The sequence below is a fragment of the Peromyscus eremicus genome, chromosome 3, assembly GCF_949786415.1.
Source record: "Peromyscus eremicus chromosome 3, PerEre_H2_v1, whole genome shotgun sequence".
In the NCBI taxonomy this organism is placed as follows: Eukaryota; Metazoa; Chordata; class Mammalia; order Rodentia; family Cricetidae; genus Peromyscus; species Peromyscus eremicus.
In genome coordinates this window covers 68,216,822-68,234,195 of record NC_081418.1, presented here as the reverse complement: position 1 = coordinate 68,234,195, position 17,374 = coordinate 68,216,822, and the positions used below count along the sequence as shown (strand labels likewise).

The 17,374-nt window shown below is 53.0% G+C and overlaps 2 protein-coding genes across 5 annotated transcripts; both read left to right on the top strand.

The window, feature by feature from the left end:
• Positions 1 to 572: 572 nt before the first annotated feature.
• Positions 573 to 4,682, top strand: Hoxa11 (homeobox A11). The gene is made up of 2 exons (XM_059257852.1): positions 573 to 1,486; positions 2,916 to 4,682. Exons 1-2 carry the CDS (start codon positions 769 to 771, stop codon positions 3,146 to 3,148), a joined length of 951 nt encoding a protein of 316 aa, XP_059113835.1. The 5' UTR covers positions 573 to 768; the 3' UTR covers positions 3,149 to 4,682.
• A 983-nt stretch (positions 4,683 to 5,665) lies between these two features.
• On the top strand, positions 5,666 to 15,429 carry Hoxa10 (homeobox A10). 4 transcript variants are annotated; one of them, XR_009378253.1, is made up of 2 exons: positions 5,666 to 6,075; positions 13,855 to 13,967. XR_009378253.1 is itself a non-coding variant. In XM_059257851.1 (2 exons), the coding sequence occupies exons 1-2, from the start codon at positions 6,238 to 6,240 to the stop codon at positions 14,127 to 14,129; spliced, it is 285 nt and encodes a 94-aa protein (XP_059113834.1). In that variant the 5' UTR covers positions 6,082 to 6,237; the 3' UTR covers positions 14,130 to 15,429. The 4 variants fall into 4 exon arrangements, 2 of the variants coding, with proteins under 2 accessions (XP_059113834.1, XP_059113833.1); XM_059257851.1 differs by lacking the exon at positions 5,666 to 6,075 and adding an exon at positions 6,082 to 6,247 and having other exon boundaries at positions 13,855 to 15,429; XM_059257850.1 differs by lacking the exon at positions 5,666 to 6,075 and adding an exon at positions 11,572 to 12,669 and having other exon boundaries at positions 13,855 to 15,429.
• The last annotated feature ends 1,945 nt before the right edge of the window (positions 15,430 to 17,374 follow it).

The window sequence follows — 17,374 nt, the reverse complement described above, 5'->3', positions numbered from 1 at the left end:
AAAGCGCTTCGGAAGTGACCATGAATGAGAGCGTGTAATCAAGTCACCGTGCAAATCGGACAAGCCACGAGGCCGGCACATCCACGGCTGCGAAGCCTGGCCCCAAATGGGGTCCAGCCTGGGTCTGAGGCTGAGGTGTTTCCCAGAGCAAGCCTGGGGGTGGGGGCGAAGAAGGAGGTGGCGAACGGTAAGCCTTCGGATAACAGACTCCGAGACCTGGAGTCACACAGTTCCGGGCTTTCACCTGGCCACCCCCAGCCCAGAGCATCCTTCACCCACCGGGGAGTGGGGGGGGGGCGTCGGGAGTTGCCCTCTCTCGCCGCCCTCAGCGCACTCGTGGACCAGGACCATGTAGCTGAGCAAAGGAGAGTTGCTTGGGGGCGCACCCCAGCCTTTCTGCGCGCGGGGAGGCCCCCCAGCCAACATGAGTTACACCGGCGATTACGTGCTTTCGGTGAGAACACCGAGTGACGATCTGTTGCTTCCCCTGAGGTGGCTACAAAGAAAGGAAGCCGGGGAGGGAGGGGAGGGGGAAAAAAAGGAAAGGGAGGGGGGTTTGGGGGAAAAAAAAAAAAAGCCAGGACTAGCTCGCAGCTTGTCAATTTCAACATCGGGTCACATGACCAGCACCTCCCTGCTAAGGATGGGGATAGATTTCCACGTCAGCTTACGTCTCCAAATTTCTACTTCACGGATCCGCTTCAAAGAGGCAGCTGCAGTGGAGAATCATGTTAAGCTCGGCTACTGCGGAGAGCCCAAGGTAGCCCAATGATGGATTTTGATGAGCGTGGTCCCTGCTCCTCTAACATGTATTTGCCAAGTTGTACTTACTACGTCTCGGGTCCAGATTTCTCCAGCCTCCCTTCTTTTCTGCCCCAGACCCCGTCTTCGCGCCCAATGACATACTCCTACTCCTCCAACCTGCCCCAGGTCCAACCCGTGCGCGAAGTGACCTTCAGAGAGTACGCCATTGAGCCCGCCACTAAATGGCACCCCCGCGGCAATCTGGCCCACTGCTACTCCGCGGAGGAGCTCGTGCACAGAGACTGTCTGCAGGCGCCCAGCGCGGCCGGCGTGCCTGGCGACGTGCTGGCCAAGAGCTCGGCCAACGTCTACCACCACCCCACCCCCGCCGTCTCGTCCAATTTCTATAGCACGGTGGGCCGGAACGGCGTTCTGCCACAGGCTTTTGACCAGTTTTTCGAGACGGCCTACGGCACCCCGGAAAACCTCGCCTCCTCCGACTACCCCGGGGACAAGACCGCCGAGAAAGGGCCCCCAGCGGCAGCTGCGACCTCCGCTGCGGCGGTGGCGGCGGCGGCCACGGGCGCGCCGGCAACTTCAAGTTCGGACGGCGGCGGCGGCGGCGGCGGCGGCGGCTGTCGGGAGGCGGCGGCGGAGGAGAAGGAGCGTCGGCGGCGACCCGAGAGCAGCAGCAGCCCCGAGTCGTCTTCCGGCCACACTGAGGACAAGGCCGGCAGCTCCGGTGCGTATAAAGGCAGCGCCCGGCGCTTTATGAAAGGGGAGTTGGGACTCTAGCGCAGCACCGCTGTTAAATTTTTATATGCTGTTTTATAAGCATATAAGGTTTATGAAGGGCCTTTAGGTTTCCCCCAACAAAACTTTGTTATAAAAGGAGGGATCACGTGGCGAGTGCTGAAATTGGCCGTGAAATACCCACCGGCCAAAGCACGCTTGGAAAAAAAAAATACAACTCCCCTTTTTCCTTTTTTCCCTTCTCAGCTCCCAAACCCAACAGCATGATCCCGCTCGAGGCCAGCTCCAGGCTGGGGAGCCGGAGGTGGGCGCCTGTAAATTCCCCCTACAAGGGCTTCAGGAGCCTTTGATAGCGAGGTAATCCGGAGATTTTTATAAAAGCCATGTGTTGCGGCGGGACTCCAGTCCCGGCTGGGATTCAAAGGCATCGCTGTTTAACGATGGCGCTAGGAGCGCATTTAACAGATAAAGTAGCCCGCTTAGCTAAAGCAATATATTAAAAGAAACAAATTAACCTAAAGTTGGCCTTTTTGTCTAAAGGAAGCCATTTTCCTTGGCGCGGTGGCAATTACGCGCCCGCCTTCTGTTATTCACAGTTGTTATTAAATCAGTCAAAAGCAATGTGGGTTTTTTGTCTTTGTGTGTGTGTGTGTGTGTGTGTGTGTGTGTGTGTGTGTTTTGTTTTTGTTTTTAAGGTGGGGTGAATAACTGGCGCCTGCATGAGGCTTAAGGAAGCCTCTCTTCCCTCTGCCCTCTCTAAAACAGCATCCCTGCCCTGCTGAGGGCCTTCTGGCTGTGTGGTGGCAGTGAGCGCAGTGTGAAGGCCCGGGGTTGGGGGTTTCCTCTGCCACCTCCCACCTCGAGAGAGCTGGGAGGCTGGCGGAAGATGCCAGAGCTCTTGATCAGGAGTCAGGCTGACAAAGACCCCGCAGCCGCCCCAGATGTTAAGGAGGGCTAAATCATGGCTGCAACCGGGAAAGCCTGGGGCCAGGATGCATGCCTTTACTGCCTCAGGAACAGGCGGCCCAGGTGCTGAAGGTGAAATGTCCTCGGGCGGGCGGCTGTTTGTTTAGTCTGGCGGGGCAAGGCGCAGACCGCAACCCCCACTTGCCTGCTTTCAAAGCGGTTTAGCCAGAGCAAACTCGCCTGTTGCTGTGGGGAGCCCTCCTTTTTGCTCAAGGGGCAGCCTGAGCCCTTTCCCTGGGGGCCTATCTAGGGAGCTGGCTTTTATCTGAAGCCGGCTCCGACTGCAACTTGTCCCTGGCCAGCAATAGGAGCCTGAAGGTAAGGGCCTGGAAAGACTTTGAAGGGGCCTGGACTGAGCCACCACAGTGGCCAGACCTTTTTCTCCCTTGGGGGTCTTGGGGTGAGTTGCAGCCCCTATTCCCTGCTGACATTTTGCCTCTCTCCCTGCTTAGGTGGCCAACGCACCCGAAAAAAGCGCTGTCCTTACACCAAATATCAGATCCGAGAGCTGGAGCGAGAGTTCTTCTTCAGCGTCTACATCAACAAAGAGAAGCGCCTGCAACTGTCCCGCATGCTCAACCTCACCGACCGTCAAGTCAAAATCTGGTTTCAGAACAGAAGAATGAAGGAAAAAAAGATTAACAGAGACCGGTTACAGTACTACTCAGCTAATCCGCTTCTCTAAGACTCCAGCCTCCTGGAATTGGGAGGGGGGGTTCATACATGTGAAATAATATGCAGATTTTGCCCTTGACAAGGTCAAGCCACACAGTGACTTGGGAAAAAAAAGGGGGGGTGATGTAGGAGAGAGGGGGAGGCTTCCTTTGCAGAGATAGCCCAATAGGAAGGGGCCTGAAACTCTTGGTTCAGATCTCAATGGCTAAGCTTCCTATTAATAATTGGATTCTAAGAGTTGTGAATCAATGGAATGAATGGTTTGGAACCCCTGGTGGTTCACTCTTAGAGCCTGCAAAAGCTTTGGGCTGGGTGTGGTCACCGGAGATTGGGCCCCCTGCCAAACTCCTTGGAGGCCACCCCCTTAGGACCCTCTGCACAGAGCCTGCCCTCCCCCAGGACTCCTAAGTCAAGAAGTTGTGTATGCTCTCCAGGCCTAGTTCAGCTTGGGGACAGGGGTAGGAGGAAAGGGGAGGGTTCCAAGATATCCAGAATGGGGTTGCCTTCCAAAAGTAAATGTGAAAGAAAGTTGGACTAAAAGGTGGCTGTGAAATGGGAGAAAGCTGGGTCCTGGAGGAAAGAGAAATCTGTCCAGGTGACATTAATATCTTTCCATCCCTCCTAGCTACCCATTGTTCTACACAGGCCTGAAGCTCCTAGCGGCCACCTCCTGCAGCCCACCTGGGTTTTCTACCTCCCAGTGGTGGTAACTGTCATTCAAGCCCAAAGTTTGATGGCAGAGCTGACTCTTCCCGGGGTAGAAGACATTGAAAAATCCAGAGGCTATGCTGGCTGCTGGTCCCTCAGTCTCTGCAGGAAATGCCTGTGGAACGCCACGGTTTGGCAGAGTCTCCTCCACGTTAAGGAAGCTTGGATTCGGTGGGAGTCAGACACAGCAGAGCAAGAGACCTGGCCAGTGGGTCCTTGGCTCTGGCTATAAGGGGTTGAAGTCTCCCCGCTCCCAAACCCCCCATTCCTACGCTGCACTCTGCTCTCATTGACTCAGAACTGAGCTTGGAAGCTTCTGGCAATCTTCTAAGAGCCGGAGAGTGATTTGGAATTATTTTAAAAGATAAATATTATATTATATATATATTTCCCCGAAGGAACCAAAGCGAATTTTAAGATGCAATGTAGAGGGGGCGGGGATAATAAAAAAAATATTTAAAGGCTCTATCTGTTTACAGTGTTCCACGGTTAAACTCGCTCACTGCTAAAAATATTTGAATGTATGCTTCATACAGGGATGGTGTTCAAAAGACTTGTAAATAAAGAAACCATAACCTAATGTGTTTCAATACTCTTCTTCCCCCACCCCCACCCCCTTTGGTTGATTTCTTTGAGGGTGCTGGAGAGAATGGGAAGGATGTTGGGGATGGTCTTTTCAATCTCTCACAATATTGAAAAGTGTTGGCATGCCTAGAGCTAGCCTACCAAGACCTGAGAACTTCCTCTGAGGAGCCAGGCACTCTCCAAGTGAATCTCTTCTGCCTCCCTATGTTAAGAAATCCCTGGCGGCTCTGTTTGTAATGAGTGCCTTCGGTCAGTTCTTATCCACCCTGTATTTCCTATATGTCTTAACATACCTACAGACAATAGGGCACACAGAAAATAAAGAGGGAAGAAATTTGAGTATTGAGTCCTGGTGTGAGATTTCTCTCCCTGGTTGCTTTCTCCTGCCAAATGTCTCCTCTCAGCTGGCATCCTTTTACCAGTAAAAGGAGTGCATTCCCAGGCCCCTGAGGGGTGTGTGTAGAGGTGGTAGAATCAGAATTGAGCTACAATAGAAGCCAAGCATAGGAAGCTGGGACTATATGTCCTTGTGGAAAGCAGAAACTTAGGGGTGGGATATGTCAGGGCCTAGCATGTGAGACTGACTTCAGCCTTAGAGAAGGCCTTGGGGGCATGCAACGGCCCATGGCCTGACCCAGTCTAACCTTGCTCACCTCAGGAGTGAGTAGAGCCCCCCTGGGTGTACCCTGTGGGTCCCTTCAGCAATAGAGACATGAGTCCAGGTATCAAGGCAGAGTTGAACCTCGGGAACCTCTCAGTGTGTTTCCTGTCCAGCTCCAGCTCCCTCTCCGTTCCCTTGGGCAAAGAAAGATGCGGGCTTGCTCTTTGTTTGCTGCCTTTGAACTTCTGCCTTAAATTTGGACATCACCCATAACCTTGAGGGGCAGAGCTGAAAGGACAGAGCCTTTTGTTCCCACCCCACCCTCTTTCCAGCCACCCAGGCAGAGCCAAAGCAGCCAAGAGGGTCTCATTTGGAGAGAGGCCTTAGGCTCCAGACTCTGCTCTGTTTATTTGTTTGTGTGTTTGTCTAACTGGCGCGACGGGAGAAAGCGAGCTGAAAGGGGAGAGGGACAGACCCCCTAGATGAATGTCTAGGTTGATAGACAGACACACTGAAAAGAACAAGGGCCCTCCTGGGGGGCTAAAGGGGGCGGGCAGGGAAGCCCGGTTTAGGAAAAGACTTCCTTTGGGATGGTTAAAGATTAACCAAAGTCTCTCAAGTTGCTAGAGAGAGTCTAGCCAGGAGAACTGCTTGCAGGCGGGCGGCGGGCGGGCGCGGGTTTGATTTCTGAGCCCTATAAAAGCCCATCCTCCGATGGCTGTGACAATGTGGTCGTAAACCCGTCCCGGGCCGGCCAATTTGCATATTTGGAATGCGCCGCTATAAACCCGGCTGGGGTTTTGCAGCAATTTCTTAGATGTAAAAATGAGGTCTCAATGGCAGCGGGTTGGGCACATTCTCTTGCTCTTTCTCTGCCGGGAGCCAGCTTCCTTTTCTGGGCGGCAGGCTGGATCTCCAGCCTCGCCTAGGCCCGCAGCCGCCACGAGATGGCGCACTTCCGATCAATGTCAAAGCCGCCAGGGAGCCGGGAACCCCAGCGAGATTCTTGGCCTTTGTTCGCTTCTGATACTAACAGCAGCACGGTACGTTATTTCACTTGTCCGGCTCCCCTTCGCATTCAAAAAAAGGGAGCCTCGCGCTCAAGAAGTGATTGGGGTTGTAATTTAAAGCAAAGCGCCTTCGCTAGGCCTCTCCGCATCGCGGCGGCGTGGAGAGGCTGCTGCCCTTTGGCAGTGATTTCAGAAATGACTCAAGGTAAGTGGCCACAAGTTTTATCAATTTCACTGTAGCAGAGGTGGGAGTGGGGACGTAGCGGATGCCTAAGCGAAGCTCCAGGCCGTGATTGAGTTTGTGGGGTGATGAACGTTTGCCACCCCCCTACCCCCCCACCCCCCCGCGCGCACTCCCCATAGCTCTCTATGGTTGGAAGCAGTGGGAGGCCTGAGTGGAAAAGTTGTCCGTTTTAGCTCCGTGCGCCAGCATTTCACCCAAGCTTCTCACCCCAGGCGATCTCTCGATTTTTGCCGAAATGTTCAGATCTGAATGCGTTAGATACGGTCGGAACCCAGGCGAAAGAGAATCAGCTGTGCTGGGGATTAGGGCTGTTCAGAGAGAAAAGGAGATTGTAGACTAAGGAAAAGAAAGTTTCTCCTTGGAAACAATGGAGTGGTCAGCATCTGTGGCGATTAGAGCGGGTTTATTCCCTGGGGCAGCCCGCCAGAGGTTACCGGTTTTCTTGTAGGTGCTGACTAGAAGTCTGCCTAGCAGGCTAGAAATAAGCTTTGTTCCAAAAAAGGCCATTCAAAGAATGGGTTTTTTGTTTTGTTTTGAGGATGTTTGGAGACAGCCCCGTACTGAGTACTGCGTATTCGGAATGTGGCATCATAATACTGGTTGGTGTTTTCCAACAAAATCTTCTAGCCGTTAAAACGAGGGGGGAGTGTTATTGCATATTTTGCAAATTATACAAAAAACACATTGGTAAATATCGTTATATTTGTTTAAACGGCATGGAGGATCAAGTCTGACCCATTAGGCATTTGTTCAAGACTTTCATAAAACAAGTGGTTTTTGTTTTTAAATAACCAAAGTGCTTGCATTTTGAAGGCCAGATTGAAATCTCCTGTTCCTCCCATATTTACATTTTTATTTTAATATATTTTCATTTGTTTCTCGAAATAGTTTCTTTCCACAAATATACCACGCCATAGATGAGTATAAAGAATTTCATAACAAATAGGTGCTGACTCTGTTCACATGTGTGTGAGCAAAAATCATGCTTATGAACGGCTAGTTTTGTAAAGCATGGGCTCCTAAGTCGTGCCAGAAAAAAAGTCAGCCTGAGCAGAAACGAGGGCCCACCCTGTGAACTGCTGTTGCTGGGAAATCTTCTTACACTTCTGAGCTGTCTCCAGTTTTCCAGGCCAGAGCCATTTCCTCACCTACAGAACCAAGAACACTGGTACTTCAGGACTACTAACAAAAGGCCCCAATACTTCCCCCACTAAACTGCAAGGCCAGCTCGATGGTTGGATTTAGAGAAAAGAAAAATAGAAAAATATTTTAAGCTGAGGATAGATTGAACGTTGTAGACAAGAAAAAAAAACCCACACATTAAACATCCCTGGAAATGTCAACATTCTTAAAGAACAGGAGAGAAATATTGCTTATGAAAAAAATCTAGTTATTCATAAATGTATAACTGGGTGAATTTCTGAAATTTTGTTAATGCTGGACTGCTGACGCTGTATTAATTTTCACCATGAAGCTTCAACCCAGCTCTACAGCCCTGTGCAAAATCTGGAACACCCAAAAAATGTTGAGAATGGTCTCCATATACAAACTGATTTGTATTTCATTCTCAGGACATAGGTTTTTTTTTGGGGGGGGTAGTTTGTTATTGTTGGTTTTGTTTTGTCCTAGTCAAATAATAAGAATGTATTTAGGGGCCTCTCAAGGACCTGATCCGGAAGAGGAATCCGCTATCAAGTAAAATGCAGAGTAATCCTCAAACTTTCTTGATTCATGTGCCTGGCATTTCCTGTGGCTCCACGGAGCCATGGGTGTTATCACCAGGTAGAAAGCGGCAATATTTACTCCCGAACAAACACAGACTCTGGCGGTGGCGGCAGCAGGGTGATTGCTACACATGCCTGGTTAAGGCCAGCAGGCACCACGGGTTTTAGGTCAAAGGCATCTAGAGAAGGAAAAGGGAAATCAGCAGCTGAGAGCAAAGGCTAAGGAGAAAAGAAAGAAAGAAAAGAGAATTACTATACTTAATCTCTTGGGGATGGTGAATCTCCGGAAAGCCAAGGAGCTCAATAAACAGAATATTTTTATTGAGGAGGCTAACACCTCATTGTTGTGGTCTAGGGAGACACTGGAGCCTTCAGGGCGGCTGAGGGATGCCTGGGGCTCCGGACCACATTTACCTTGAGTTTCTGAGTCATTGTATTTACTTTGAGATCGCCACATCAGGCCAGTGGGCCAGATACCCCACAAGTATCCCACAGTAGGTAGGCTCTCCTGTTGTCCCCTTGCTCAGCAAGTATCAGTAGGAGTAGAACAGAGCTCCCAGTCAGCATGGGATTTCCACGAAGGCTTACACGCTTAAACAAGGAAAGAAAAGAAAGAGCTCAAATTAAACACCCCGGTTTGGTTTCCTGCAAGCCGGGGAAGTTACTGTTGAGAACAACACATCTGCTCTCCACAAAGGCTGATGAAGATCCAGTGCCAATGCCATGGTCTGTGAGGTTGGTAGCAGACAATCTAAATTCCCCCAACCTTTAGCCTTTATATGCAGTGCCGGAGCTGACTTTTTAACCTTGGTCAGCATTTGCTGGCTTCTGGATCCCATCCAGCCTAGAAGCCCATTTGGCCATCCTACAAGGCCTTGGCTAGGACCCGCCTGAGCGGCTTGTACCTGGCTTATTTTATCAGACAGATAGGAGAGTCCTGGATGCTGTAGAGAAATTGAAGAGAAGGCTTTTTTTTTTTTTTTTTTTTTTTTGGTGGTGGTGGTGGGGCGTCTACAAACTCCTTGAAAATGATGGGTCAAATCATGGGAATGCAGATTTGGATTTTTCATATGATCAAAGTCAGAACTACCCTTGGATTACTCAGAGGGCTCCTTGAAACCCTGGAAGGTTAAGGAAGATGCTCTATCTGAATCACCATCTCCCTCTTTATTCTGCTGTCTCAAACACTCTCCAGTGGCCACTGGTCCTTTAAAAGCCACAGTCAGGGAAGCTCCTTTTTGCATGTGATCCAGACAGGGACAGCTGAGGGCTCTAACCCTGGCCCCCAAGCCTGCTGGTCTGCTGCTGCTCCTTTTCCTCAAGGAACAGTCAGCGCTCTGGGAACCTCCTTCCCCACATAACAGCTCTCCAGAGAGGTATCTGAATAGCTGAAGAGCAAAGGGCCTTTTTTTTTTTTTTTTTTTTTCCAGGCAGCCCCAGTTTCAGGGCATTTCCAGGTGATACGTTGAACACAAGAGTTCCGCCAAGCCTGTGAACAGAGTAGGGACCCAGCATATCCTGGAAGCTTAAGGTAGGACCATAGGCTTCAGTGCTCTGAAGCTTTGCAGCATTCTGGCTGTCTGGCTCTTTAGGCCTACCCAAGTTTAAATTTGCCTTGGCCTTGGGTGCAGAAGCAAAATAGCAGATAGTTAACGATGCCTCGCACAGACCCAGCTCTTATTTTCCAGAGTGGCTGCTGTAGATTGAAGATTCCGGCAGCTGATGCTGATGCTCATCTGTGTTCCTATTCTCTCTCCCTCTCTCCTTTCTCTCATCTCCTTGTCTCCTTCTTCATCTCCCTCCGCCCCTCTTTCTTTCTCCACTCCTTCCTTTTACATTCAGATGCTTAGACACCCAGCCCTACCAGAGAGTCACCTTGGGGAGACAGAGGTAGAAGTGACAGGGATGGATGCCTCCCTCGTGCTAGCAGAAGCACGGATTCCTGGGCGCGGCTGGCCACGCAGCTGCAAATGACCTCGGTTGCTTGAATCACAGAACCCAGAGGCTGGCCTCTACCTAGCTCGGTCTCCTATGTGTTTTCGCATTCAGGGTCCTCTCAGGGTTGTCTTTGTCCAGTGGCTGGATTCATTCTGGGAGGAACCAGAACATGACCACTTCAATGCAAGAGCCTTTCTCTGCTGTTTGCAGAGGCCTGAACAATGTAGTTGCTGGGATCGGGGCAGTCAGCAACTCTCCAGTCCCAACTGGAGCTGGCAGGCCCAGGGCATCCTGGAGACCTTGTAACCTTGTGGGTTACAGGTCAGGGGCAGAGCATCAACCGCACAAGCTCCACTGGATCCTGCCGGAAAAGGTCACATTTCCTGAGCTTGATATGAGGCACACACTTGGGGGTTAGCATATGTCCCAGGCTGACCACTTGTAATTGCTTAAGAAAGCACCCCTGAGTTGAACCCAATGTCCTGTCCGCTAAGCAAAGCTCCTGGTCTCTGGAGTCTCTTATAACAGGGCCCAAACCCAGCTTAGCCTTCCAGGGAATGGATTGCCTCATCACCACCTTGTTAAAATGTGCACACTATACTCAAAATGGCTGGAACAAGAACTGCCCCAGCCATGTCTTGGGGGTGGGGTCCTGTTTCGGGTGGTGGAGGACAGCAAGACACGAGTGTAGTGACAGGTTTTTGTCATAACCTCAGGGAGCATAGTAATGCTAAGGATTACTAATGCTAAGACAGAAAGCAGTGTGGTAGAGGTATTTGCTGGACACATCCTTCCAAGGTTTCCCTTCCAGTTCCCCCAGTGCAGAAAGACCAGAAACCCAAGGCCAACATTCTAAATCCCCCAAAGGAAGTGAATTTGGGACCCCTCGGCATGATGGGGAGTTATGCATTTGACTCTGAACCGAGGGTGGTGGGAAGTCTTTGGCTGGGGTTGCCAGGCCGTTGATTTTCACCTCACTGAGCTAGCTAGGCAAGGCTGGATGGCAGAAGTAGAGGGCATGAACCGACTGAGCACGGTGAAGGAGAAAAATCCTGACTGGCCAAAGGATGGAGTAGGGAAGTCGTGAGCACTGGCTCAGGGGGCGATCAGCCAATGCCTTTTCGATATTATTCTTTGTGCGATGTGGTCTAGCCAGCTTCCAGTTCACTGTGGCTTCTGGACACTCCGAGGGTCTTGACAGCCTTAGGACCACACCAGCCACTTTGGGGGGAGCCAAATTTAAGAACTAGAACCAGCTCCAGGTCCAGAAATGAATAGGACGGAGAGACTGCGACAGGGCCTGCTTAAATGATCAAGGGGCGACAGGGACTTATGGCCACTCCACAGCAGACATGGAGCGCCCAAAGATGGCTGGGGTGCACATCATAAACACCCCACTTGTTAACAGCGCAGGGCCCAAGGGCGCTTCCAAATATATTCTCTGGTGGGGTGGGGTGGGTTGGGGCGAGTTGCAGGCTCCAGAGCCAGGTCCCCAGACCGCCACTTTGAGGCAGCTCCCACAGTTCTGGCCTTCGGGCCATAGGTGTCAGGCGTGCGTGCGTCTTCTGGCCCATCAATACAGATTACATATTTATATCAATCGCGGGCTCCGAGGGCGCCCTCGGAGAGCGGCCCCGCGCCTACGAAACCAAACTGGGAGTGGTCGCGTGGAAACTCTGGCTCGGGATTGGCTGTGGGCGCCCGCCGCGGTGCGGGGGGATTGCTAATCGTATTCAGCATGTTTTGCACAAGAAATGTCAGCCAGAAAGGGCTATGTGCTCCCTTCGCCAAATTATCCCACAACAATGTCATGCTCGGAGAGCCCTGCCGCGAACTCTTTTTTGGTCGACTCGCTCATCAACTCAGCCAGAGGCGAGGCGGGTGGCGGTGGCGGTAGCGCGGGGGGCGGCGGCGGCGGCTACTACGCCCACAGCGGGGTCTACCTGCCGCCCGCCAGCGACCTGCCCTACGGGCTGCAAAGCTGTGGGCTTTTCCCCGCGCTGGGCAGCAAGCGCAATGAAGCGCCATCGCCCGGAGGCGGTGGCGGTGGTGGCAGCGGGGGCCTGGGTCCCGGGACGCATGGCTACGCGCCCGCGCCCCTAGACCTGTGGCTGGACGCGCCCCGCTCCTGCCGGATGGAGCCACCCGACGGGCCGCCGCCACCGCAGCCGCAACCCCAGCAGCCGCCGCCGCCCCAACCCCCGCCACAGGCCACATCGTGTTCTTTTGCGCAGAACATCAAAGAAGAGAGCTCCTACTGCCTCTACGATTCTGCGGACAAATGCCCCAAAGGCTCGGCCGCCGCCGACCTGGCCCCTTTCCCGCGGGGCCCGCCGCCCGACGGCTGCACCCTGGGCGCCTCCAGCGGAGTGCCAGTGCCGGGCTACTTCCGCCTGTCCCAGGCCTACGGCACGGCCAAGGGCTTCGGCGGCGGCGGCGGCGGCGGCGGCACACAGCAGCTCGCCAGTCCTTTCCCTGCGCAGCCCCCGGGGCGCGGCTTCGACCCGCCGCCCGCACTGGCCTCGAGCTCAGCCGAGGCAGCCGGGAAGGAGCGAACCCTCGACTCCACGCCGCCGCCCACGCTGGTTTGCGCCGGTGGCGGCGGCGGCGGCGGAGGCTCGCAGGGCGACGAGGAGGCGCACGCGTCATCCTCGGCGGCTGAGGAGCTGTCCCCGGCCCCTTCCGAAAACAGTAAAGCCTCGCCGGAGAAGGACTCCCTGGGTAAGCAGAGGGCCACCGAGGGCTCCAGGCAGGCGGGCAGACAGACAGACAGACCCACAAGGAAGGAGCAGAGGACCAGGAGCCCGCGCGGCAGCCGCAGGCCTTGGCCCAAGCTGAAGGCAGGCTGACCTTCTGAACTTGTTTTTAATATTTGGGCGTGGGGACGCTGTAAAAAACCCATGTCCGGCTTAGTGCCCCACATCAAGACGTCCATAGCGCTGGCCCCAGCTCACCCAGACTTGGGGGATGATGAGGACACCAGTGAGCAGCCCTCCTCCTGTGCATGCACTTTCTTGTGGCCCTGAGTACCCCCAAGCCCTGGTCCCCAGCCCAGCCTGCTCAGCGCGGCCCACGCGGGGGGGAGGGGCGGGGAGGGAAAGTGGCTCGCCTGCAGATAGCACGGATGTTTGTAAGGCATCCAAAATAAGCAGCCGCCAGCGCCAATAAATAAGCCCATTAACCGGCGAAGTTCGAGTTTACGATCCCCCATGCCTTTTTCAAAGTTCCTGGAGGGGCGGGAATCCTGGTTGCAAGAAGAAGAAAAGGCAAATCCCGCCCGGACGCCTGGGCCCTGAACTGAAACCTAGAAGTGGCCATTTCCCTTCTCTTGGAGTTCGGTGTCGCCCAGCTGCACACCCCAGTTTCTTGGAGAGACGGGGGGCGGAACAGCCCTTGACCCCAGGATCGGTTTTTCCGGACTTCCCAATTGGCCCAACTATGTCCTTCTCTTCTGGCCTAGGGCAGTCTACGGGGCTAGGGTAAGCCAGCGAAGAGGCTGGCTTCTGGTCCAAATAAGCATCCCTTACCCCCAGCCTGGGGGCCGCAGGAAATGGTTCCCTGCCACTGGGTGAGAGGCAGAGAAAGGCGTTAAGTTCAAGATGTACGGCCTTGCCTACTCCGGCCTTTCATTCTCTAAGCGCCCCGCGGCGTGGTGTTAAAACAGGTGCCTGGAAAAAAAAGTAGAGGGAAATGTAAATTGGGAGGACCCGGTGTGGATTTGAGGCCCACTCGATTTTGTCATGCCTTTTGGAGGGATTTCTTGTTCTCCGAAAGTCAAAGGAGGGCATAACCCTCTCTCTATGACTTCGGGCAAGCCTCGAATGGGAAAGACCCGGAATTCACCCCCCTCGCACAGCCCGAGTGGCCTCGACTTAACCTTCCCTTCTGTATTCTCTTAAACTCCAGGCAATTCCAAAGGCGAAAATGCAGCCAACTGGCTCACGGCGAAGAGCGGCCGGAAGAAACGCTGCCCCTACACGAAGCACCAGACGCTGGAACTGGAGAAGGAGTTTCTATTCAACATGTACCTTACTCGAGAGCGGCGCCTAGAGATCAGCCGTAGCGTCCACCTCACGGACAGACAAGTGAAAATCTGGTTTCAGAATCGCAGGATGAAACTGAAGAAAATGAACCGAGAAAACCGAATCCGGGAGCTCACAGCCAACTTTAATTTTTCCTGATGAAACTTCCAGGCAATGCCGTGTTTTCGCTTCCAGAGCGCCTGTACCCCTCCTGCCTCCGGCCTCTGCCCCAGAACTCGCACCTGTACCGGAGCCCTGTTCCTCCCTTCCACACTTCGCCATCTCCCAGGCCGTTTCGTCTGTGCAGGGCTGGTTTGTTCTGACTTTTTGTTTCTTTGTCTGTTTGCTTGGTGTTGGTTTACTCGTTTTCTGGGGGAAAAGCCATATCGCTAAAATTCTATAGAGATTGAGATTGTCCTCCCTGTCAAGTCCTGACTGGGCTGGGTTCGCTGCCTCGGGGGTCCTACTGCTAGAAACAGCCCCAGTACTCCTACATAGATCTGGTTTCCTGCTCAGCCCTGGGTAAACTTAGCCGGAAGCCCTAGGTCCCATTGTCGGCGCTGAGGTGTCTGGCCTGAGGTCAATGGTGCAAGGAGCCGCCACCGGGTTCACCAGCCTGGAGTGCTGCTGAGCTGTGTTTAATCAGGGAGTACAGGCCTGATTTCTCTTTTCTTCCTTCTTTTCTTCCTTGGCCAAGAGCAGAGAATCAAAACATGGACATGCAGGTTAGCTAAAGGGCTTGACCTGGCTGATTGAAAAAATGAGAAAGAAATAATCAGAAAGATTAATTTTTCCTTCCTCTGTAAGATCTCCCAGCTTTAAATGAAAATAAAAATGGCCAAGAGAAGGAACCTTCTCTTCCGGTTTGCTAAGGTCTTGCTTGCCTGACTAAAATCCTTCATTTACCTTTGAATTTCCATATCCTGGCTGTTGATAAATAATGTAGGTTTGTTTATACATGTGGAATTAGTGGATTTTTTGCCATTAAAATTGTTACCAATGGGTAACACGAGAAAAGCACACCATGATTCTCCCTATCTTATGGAGTTGGTCTTTTTTGTTTGTTTTTGTTTGTTTGTTTGTTTTGCTTTAATTCCCCCCTTTTTTTGTTTTGTAGGCTTTCTGAAATTCATGGAAGCCTAGGCGGGCTGGGGCAAGCAGATGAGAGAAGGGAGCCATTGTTTGGATTTTCTTTATACTGTGAAGTTACAATGCATAAAAGGGTCAAACCTGTAGGTGCAGAAAAAGAAAAGACTATAAGTACAAATCTGTATAAATGTCTATTATTATGAAAAATTGCCAATCTTGTTTAAGCAAATGCATTCTATCGTTATTATAAATGTTAGTTCTAGCTTTATTTACTTCAAATCTTAAATCAGAATAAATTAATATTGTATTGCTGCTGTGCGTGGAAAAAGATGATGTTTATGTTCTTATAGAATAAAAGCTGTGGAATGAAGCTTTTTAATTCTACCTCTTTTTTGACTTCTTATCTTCACCTTCCACTTTATCCTGTCCACCACTTTTACAACAGGAGGGCTACTCCGAGCCCCCTGCAATTACTTTAGGCATCTATTTAAATATTACCTAGACGGTCGTAATTTGTCTGGGCCCTATAGCCCTGGTGCCTTAAGGTTTGTCGGCTTTTGTTCAGTTTTATGACTTGCTAGTATATCTGGATTGTGGCTGTCTTGGACCAGTGGTTTCAGTTGCGAGGAGAGCTGCATAGACAGAGGAAGCTAAACAGGATTTCTTTCGGGAACCCCAGAGAGACTCGCAGAGGCCAGTTATTTTGCGGGTGTCCAGGCCCCAGAAGACCCCACGCTCTAAATCCGCGGAGGAGGGCCCACTCACAGAGCACCACTAGTGTGCCTGCGGTGGCAGCGGTTAAGTGGACCGGGGCCGAGCTGTCCAGGGTCACCCCCTCCCCCTGCCGGGCCTCCCCCACCTGGCGGCCCTCCGCTAGGCCACGCGTTTCCTGCTCGCCGGAGGTGGGGGGGGGAGCGACACTTGGGGGGGGAGGGTCTCGGGAGCGCGCGCCTCAGCGGGCGGGCGGCTAGTGGGGAGAGCGAGCGGCTGCGGGGGAGCAAGTCGAAGAGGCCGCGGCCAGACACAAGACTGGGCTCGGGGCTGTCCCCTGCGCTTTCCGGTCGTTCAAGGCGGCTGCTGCACTGCTCGGCTTCGTGAAGCTGCAGGATCTGGGGAACCCTCGGCACGCCGCTCGGGCTTCCCTCTCTTCGCGCCCCCCCCCCTCCTTTCCTTCTTCCTCCCCCTTTCTCGTTCCCCCTCCTCCCTTCCCCTCATTCTCCTAGGCGTACCTTCCCGGGGACCAGTGGCTTCTTCTTCCACTACCACGGGTTTAGGGCAGTGGCTGGCGCAGGTTGCGGAGGGCTGGTCTGGGCACGATCGCAGAGCAGGGCTCTTTCCTTGGCGGCGACGGTGGCGGCAGCGGAAGGCGGCTGCGGGCGAGGCAGCCCGGCGCCGGCAGCAACAGAACTGGTCGGTGATTTAGGTAGTTTCCTGTTGTTGGGATCCACCTTTCTCTCGACAGCACGACACTGCCTTCATTACTTCAGTTGAAAGCGTCTCCAGGTACCAGCCGGGGTGGCCAGGCGGGCCATCAAGGCCTTAATCGTGCCAGGCCTGCGGTGGCATCCTCGGATCCCCAGTGCCGGAGGAGCTTCGGGTCCTCGGCGCTGTGCCATCCAGCCCGCCTCACGCTTTCCGCCCCGCACCTGGCCCGGGGCAGGTATGGTCAGGTTAGCGGCAGATTCTGGGACGCCGGGGGCGTGGTAAGAATTCTGGGCCCCGGGCCATTCAAGGTCAGGGGCGCTCCCTGAGCTTTCCCTACTGTAGACCTGCGCCTGTCTGGGGCTCTGCTGTTCTCCTGCGAGGCTGGGCTGGAACTCATAAGCACCACTGTAATCCCGCCTTGAGCTGCGGGTAAATTCTTTCGCCAGTAGAGCCCCAGGCTGAGACAGGAGAGTCGGGATCGTCCTTCTGGGGGTGGTATCCTGGCCTTGTTGCTTACCCTTTCCTCTGCAAGCGTGCCCTCGGCTCCTCAGAGTCGCCGCTGTGTATTTTACTTATTTTCCATCCTCTTTCCTTCTTTCTTTTTTATCCCTTCCTTTTGCATTTTCGTTGCTCTTTCCCTTTTTTCTTTTTCTTTTTCTTGCATCTTCCATCTTTCTGTCCAATTCTATATCTGTTTCCTTTCCAAATCGTCCTTCCGGAGGGGAAAGGGCTGGCTTAGAGAAAGCTTAGAGCTTTCATTATTTATTTATTTATTTATTTTTTCCCGGTGCCGAGGAAGGAGTGCGTAAGGGAGGCTGTTCAGGACCGTGGTTTTTGGCCTGGTGGGCCTCTGCGCAGACAAGGCCTCGGTTACGATCACGACCGGATGG

Bases quoted from the DNA above. Each gene is read 5' to 3' on its own strand.
- Hoxa11 (XM_059257852.1), top strand. From the start codon at position 769: ATGATGGATTTTGATGAGCGTGGTCCCTGCTCCTCTAACATGTATTTG. The intron at 1,487-2,915 runs GTGCGTATAAAG...CTCCCTGCTTAG, and splicing joins GGACAAGGCCGGCAGCTCCG to GTGGCCAACGCACCCGAAAA.
- Hoxa10 (XM_059257850.1), top strand. From the start codon at position 11,703: ATGTCAGCCAGAAAGGGCTATGTGCTCCCTTCGCCAAATTATCCCACA. The intron at 12,670-13,854 runs GTAAGCAGAGGG...CTTAAACTCCAG, and splicing joins GCCGGAGAAGGACTCCCTGG to GCAATTCCAAAGGCGAAAAT.